The sequence below is a fragment of the Salvelinus sp. IW2-2015 genome, unplaced genomic scaffold (assembly GCF_002910315.2).
Source record: "Salvelinus sp. IW2-2015 unplaced genomic scaffold, ASM291031v2 Un_scaffold396, whole genome shotgun sequence".
In the NCBI taxonomy this organism is placed as follows: domain Eukaryota; kingdom Metazoa; phylum Chordata; class Actinopteri; order Salmoniformes; family Salmonidae; genus Salvelinus; species Salvelinus sp. IW2-2015.
Window position 1 is genome coordinate 1,092,363 of NW_019942552.1, and position 5,977 is coordinate 1,098,339.

The 5,977-nt window shown below is 44.0% G+C and overlaps 1 protein-coding gene across 2 annotated transcripts; it reads left to right on the plus strand.

Moving 5' to 3' along the window:
- The first annotated feature begins 294 nt into the window (after positions 1 to 294).
- Positions 295 to 5,561, plus strand: LOC112068315 (alpha-1,6-mannosyl-glycoprotein 2-beta-N-acetylglucosaminyltransferase). Of its 2 annotated transcripts, none has more exons than XM_024135423.2 (3): positions 295 to 516; positions 3,351 to 3,680; positions 4,032 to 5,561. In XM_024135423.2, the coding sequence occupies exons 2-3, from the start codon at positions 3,654 to 3,656 to the stop codon at positions 5,400 to 5,402; spliced, it is 1,398 nt and encodes a 465-aa protein (XP_023991191.1). In that variant the 5' UTR covers positions 295 to 516; positions 3,351 to 3,653; the 3' UTR covers positions 5,403 to 5,561. The 2 variants fall into 2 exon arrangements, with proteins under 2 accessions (XP_023991191.1, XP_023991190.1); XM_024135422.2 differs by having other exon boundaries at positions 315 to 516; positions 3,351 to 3,710.
- Positions 5,562 to 5,977: the final 416 nt, after the last annotated feature.

The window sequence follows — 5,977 nt, forward strand, 5'->3', positions numbered from 1 at the left end:
TGTTTTGTATAGAATATAATCACGAATAATGTAATATACAGACAATAATATCTAACTGGTTTAGATTATTATCATAGTGGCCTATATCATTTTTTTGTGTAAGAAAACAGATCAGAAGAAGCCTTTGTTTATCTACAAACAAACTAGTAATTCTAAATAAATATTATACCGACTACATGTACAATCTCCATATTGTTACATTGTTATAAGCTACAATTCAATGGTTCAGTTGAATGCAACATTGTAGCACACTAGACTAATATATCAATTCATTTTTTATGTCTAGAGAGTCCCTATGGAGTAATGCATTGTGGGAGTCAAAGCTAGGCAGTGGTTCCGTATTTGGTACTTCGTGCCAACGTAAGCTAGCTAGCTAGCTAGCTAGCTGGCTGGCTAATGTGTTATTTTGCCCCGAAATTGGGAGCAGGAGAGAAGGAATGGAGGAGAATGAATACCTCGATTCATCGCAATGTTAATTTCGGCAGAGAAAGCTGCATAGCACGAGTTATATTTTAGGTAACTATACAAACGCATTTTCTTCACACTATGAAAGTGGTTGCGACAGTCTGTTTTGGCCAATGGTTGAGACGCGACTATGGAGTGCTTGCTTTTAAATAACGCTCGCTCCAGCTAACTTCTACGAGACAAATGTAGCTTGCTAGCTAGCTACATTGCTATTAACTACCATAACATCCATCACTCGGTAAACAATGTTTAAGCTTCTAAATATAGCTAGCTAAGTAGTTGTGAATGATGTAACGTTACACCTACACGGCACGAATCTCGAGCGAAATGGGGTTGGTGGTTTGATGTCGGTGTCCCCCGCTCCAGGCGCTAACAAGAAGATTGCTAGTGTTGGGGGAGGAAGCTACTTTCACTTACATGAACTAGATTTGTCTTGACCAACATGTGCCATGGGACGGAGGACATGTTATACCGAAATGTTTATTYCATTAATGTTCAGAAACATAAGAAAACGGTCTAGATTGAAATGATAGGCGGTGGCTAGCTTAGCTCTACARCTTGTTAACTGTGTGTGTATCGCGTAATGTAGTGAAAGTTAGCACAGGCGTGTAATGTACACTGTTAAGTACARAAGGACACCGTAGGCTGATCGCTACAATCTATTTGTAGTGCATGTTTAGCAAAAAAAAAAACATCATTACTGTGTTTTAGGCAAGGGAGTCTGATCCAGTGCAAAGGCTATTTAGCTTTCCATTTTGTGGATGTCTTGATATGTGTAWTGATTGTGACAGTGCCTCTGGGCAGGAGACACAGATGAGCTAGTTCAACCAAGAAACGCTGCAAAGAAGAGAATAGGGAACAATCATAGAATGTTAAAGTGGAGCACAGGCTGGTATGGGAAGGCAAGTGTGTCTAAATGAAGAATCTAAATCGTGATGACTGGCTGCAGATACTTTATCTTCACAAAGGATTAGGCCTACATGATGATCATGTCTCTTACAGTTTAACATTTAGGCTACTGGTTAACAGGAAAGTTTTTGTCAATGTATGCGGCGTTGGCAGTGGTGCATTTTGTACATGGATTGTCACTTACAGTGCATTCAGAAAGTATTCAGACCCCTTCCCCTTTTCCTCATTTTGTTACGTTACAGCCTTATTATAAAATAGATTAAATAAAACATTTTCCTCATCAATCTACATAKAATACCCCATAATGACAAAGCAAAAACAGGTTTTTAGAAATATTAGCATATATATATGAAAACAAACATAAATACCCTATTTACATTAGTATTTAGACCCTTTGCTATGATACTCGAATTTGAGCTCAGGTGCATCTGGTTTCCATTGATAGTCCTTGAGATGTTTCTCCAACTTGATTGGAGTCCGCCTGTGATAAATTCAATTGATTGGACATGATTTGGAAAGGCACAATCCTGTTTCCATAAGGTCCCACAGTTGACAGTGCATGTCAGAGCAAAAACCAAACCATGGGGTCGAATTATTTGTCCGTAGAGCTCTGAGACAGGATTGTTTCGAGGCACAGATCTGGGGAAGGGTACCAAAAAATTCCTGCAGGATTGAAGGTCCCAAAGAACACCGTTGCCTCCATCATTCTTAAATGGAAATTTGGAACAATCAAGACTCTTCCTAGAGCTGGCAGCCCGGCCAAACTCAGCAATCGGGGGAGAAGGGCCTTGGTCAGGGAGGTGACCAAGAACCCGATGGTCACTTTGACAGGGCTGCGGAGTTCCTCTGTGGAGATGGGAGAGCCTTCCAGAAGGACAACCATCTCTGCAGCACTCCACCAATCAGGATGGGAGAGCCTTCCAGAAGGACAACCATCTCTGCAGCACTCCACCAATCAGGCCTTTGTGGTAGTGGCCAGACAGAAGCCACTTCTCAGTAAAAGCCACATGACAGCCTGCTTAGAGTTTGCCAAAAAGCACCTAAAGACTCCTAAAATGAGAAACAAGATTCTCTTGTCTGATGAAACCAAGATTGAACTCTTTGGCCTGAATGCCAACTGTCACGTCTGGAGGAAACCTGGCACCATCCCTACGGTGAAGCATGGTGGCAGCATCATGCTGTGGGGATGTTTTTCACAGCTAATCAGGATCGAGGGAAAAATGAACACAGCGATGTACAGAGAGATCCTTGATGAAAACGTGCTCAAGAGCGCTCTGACTGTGGAGAAGGTTCCCCTTCCAACAGGACATTGATCCTAAGCACACATCCTAGACAACGCAGGAGTGGCTTCGGGACAAGTCTCTGAATGTCCTTGAGTGGCCCAGCCAGAGCCCGGACTTGAACCCAAAGGAACATCTCTGGAGAGACCTGAAAATAGTGGTGCTGCGAGCTGACAGAGCTTGAGAGGATCTGCAGAGAAGAATGGGAGAATCTCCCCAAATACAGGTGTGCCATGCTTGTAGTGTCATACCCAAGAAGACTCAAGGCTGTAATTCTGCCGAAGGTGCTTCAATAAAAAGTACTGAGTAAAGGGTCTTAATACTTATGTAAATGTAATATTTCCATATTTTTTTTATACATTTGCAAAAATGTCTAACCTGTTTTTGCTTTGTCATTGTGGGGTGTTGTTTATAGATTGAGGGGGGAAAAAAACAATTTAATACATTTTAGAATAAGGCTGTAACGTAACAAAATGTGGCAAAAGTCAAGGTGTCTGAATACTTTCCGAAGGCACCGTATCCGCTCTTATAACTTATTTTATGTTTTTCTTTACTGACAAATTGTACATGGACTCCGATAACAGCCATTGTTTTATTATTTATGGTATGCATGCGGGTTGCATTTAATAAAGTAGTTTAGTGAAGACGATAAGAAATGGTAACATTTTCTCTTATGTCTCTTATTTTGTTTTCCAGTGGGTTCCATGCACAACTCTACGRTGCAGCCTCTGAGACCAACATGCCTTCTGGGAATCTCACCTGGCATCACTTATTTTCCACAAAGACACATGTCTACATTCTAAAAGTTTGCGCTAGCAACAGGTGTTAGCAACCAACAGAATTTGAAACTTTTTTCTATCAAGGCTCCCTGCCTGCCTGCCTCCCTTCCTGCCTGCCTCCCCCAAGCACAGCTGTGCCATTAGAAATTGCAAACCTGCCTTTTTTTCAGTTTCTCTACAATCAACTCCTCTTCCTTCCCAAGGGGGGTGACTGCCTGTCATGAGATTCCGAGTCTACAAGAGGAAGGTACAATACACGACGAGTCCCAAGTCATGTGTATGTGCTGCATGTTTCTGTACTGGGCATGTTTTAAATGGCACAAACAAAACAAATGTATTTGGAAACAGTCATAGACAATAAAATGTCAAATATTGTMACATATTTAGTTCAGTTTAATCTATTTTAGATCAATTGAATGATTGAATAACTTATTAACTCCTGTAAACTCATATGAACTCTGTTACATAATCTTACTGTATCTGTATTTCAAAAAAGATCATCTAAATAACAATGACAACATTAGTAAAATAACTGCAATAGCAGGCAGGATAGAGTCCAAAACTGGGCACAGGATATGATTTGTATTTTTATCTCCAGGTGGTGATACTGACGCTGGTYGTGGTGGTGTGTGGCCTAGCCTTRTGGACCAGTGGGAAGCAGAAGAAGAGCAGTGGGGTGGTGGTCCTGAAAGAGGCTGAGGGGGCGAGGAGAAGCAGCAGTAGCCAGGTGCAGCCACAGCCGCAGGCCACACCTGCAGTCAGCCGGATACCTAACGTACTACCCATCGCACCTGTCAACGAGACACACCCCAAGAACCAGCCTGAAAAGCAGCTGGAGAAAGAGGAGGTGGTAAAACCAGAGGTGGACAACACCACCCAGGTCTACCGTGGCATTGTGTTCCAGCTCAACTTTGACCAGACAGTGYGTCATGAGGAGAAGTTCAGGGCAGCGAGGAAGAAGGACGATCTGGTGGTGGTGGTCCAGGTGCACAACAGACCTGACTACCTGAGGCTGCTGGTGGAGAGTCTGAGGAAGGCCCGGGGCGTGGAGAGCATCCTGCTCATCTTCAGCCACGACTTCTGGTCCCCCGAGATCAACCAGGTGGTGGCCTCAGTGGACTTCTGCCAGGTCCTCCAGATCTTCTTTCCCTTCAGCATCCAACTGTACCCCCAGGAGTTCCCGGGCCACGACCCCAGGGACTGCCCCAGAGACATTTCCAAGATAGACGCCTTAAAGCTGGGTTGCATCAACGCAGAGTACCCCGACTCGTTCGGCCACTACCGCGAGGCCAAGTTCTCCCAGACCAAGCACCACTGGTGGTGGAAGCTGCACTTTGTGTGGGACAGGGTCCGGGCGCTGAAGGACCACCGGGGTCTGGTGCTTCTCATTGAGGAGGACCACTTCCTCTCCCCTGACTTCCTCCACTTCCTCAAGCTGATGTCGATCCTGAAGAGGGAGAATTGCCCTGACTGTGACATCCTATCTCTGGGGAGCTACGGCCACATCAGCTACCCCAGTAAAGCCAACAAGGTGGAGGTGAAAGCCTGGAAGTCCACCGAGCACAACATGGGCATGGCTCTGAGCAGGGAGACCTACCAGAAACTCATCCAATGCACCGACGCCTTCTGCACCTATGACGACTACAACTGGGACTGGTCCTTGCAGCACCTGACCGTAACCTGCCTGCCCTCCTACTGGAAGGTCATGGTGAGCGAGGCGCCCCGCGTCTTCCACGCCGGGGACTGCGGYATGCACCACAAGAAGTCTGTGTGCATGCCGTCCAGCCAAAAGACCAAGATAGATACCATCCTTCAGAGCAGCAGCAATCAGCTGTTCCCCAAGAARCTGCTGATRACTAAGAGACTTCCGGCTAATGGGGCAGGGGGGGTGGCGCCCCACGTGAAGAACGGCGGTTGGGGGGACATTAGGGACCATGAACTCTGCAAGAGCTACCCTCGATTACAGTGACCTTATTATAATTGTTAGGCCTATATCGTTACTATTCTCTTTTTTGCATCCTCTGAATTTAAGAAAAAGAAAGCCTTTTGAAAATAATCTTCATGGAATATTTCTTCATATTGCCTGTTTTATCTGACTCTTCCAAATAAAAAGTATATTGGGTTTGGGCTTTTTTGTCACATGTCTCTTTATATATCCAAGACACAGATTTTTATATATATAGATAGTTGAAGTCGGAAGTTTACATACTTTTAGTATTCCTTACAACACTGAGTGTACAAAACATTAAGGGGAAACCCCACCGTTCCTTTTAAATATTGAGTTTCAAGTCCTAGATTTAAACCTAGTAAAAGATTCCCCGTCTTAGCGTCAGTTAGGATCACCAATTAATTTAAGAAGCGAAATGTTCAAATAATAGTAGAGAATGATTTATTTCAGCTTTATTTCTTTCATCACATTCCCAGCGTCAGAATTTACATCACACTCAATTATATTTTGGTACCATTGAAAATTGTTAACTGGCGTCAAACCATTTTGGTGTACCCTTCCACAAGTGCCCACAATAAGTTGGGTGAATTTTGGCC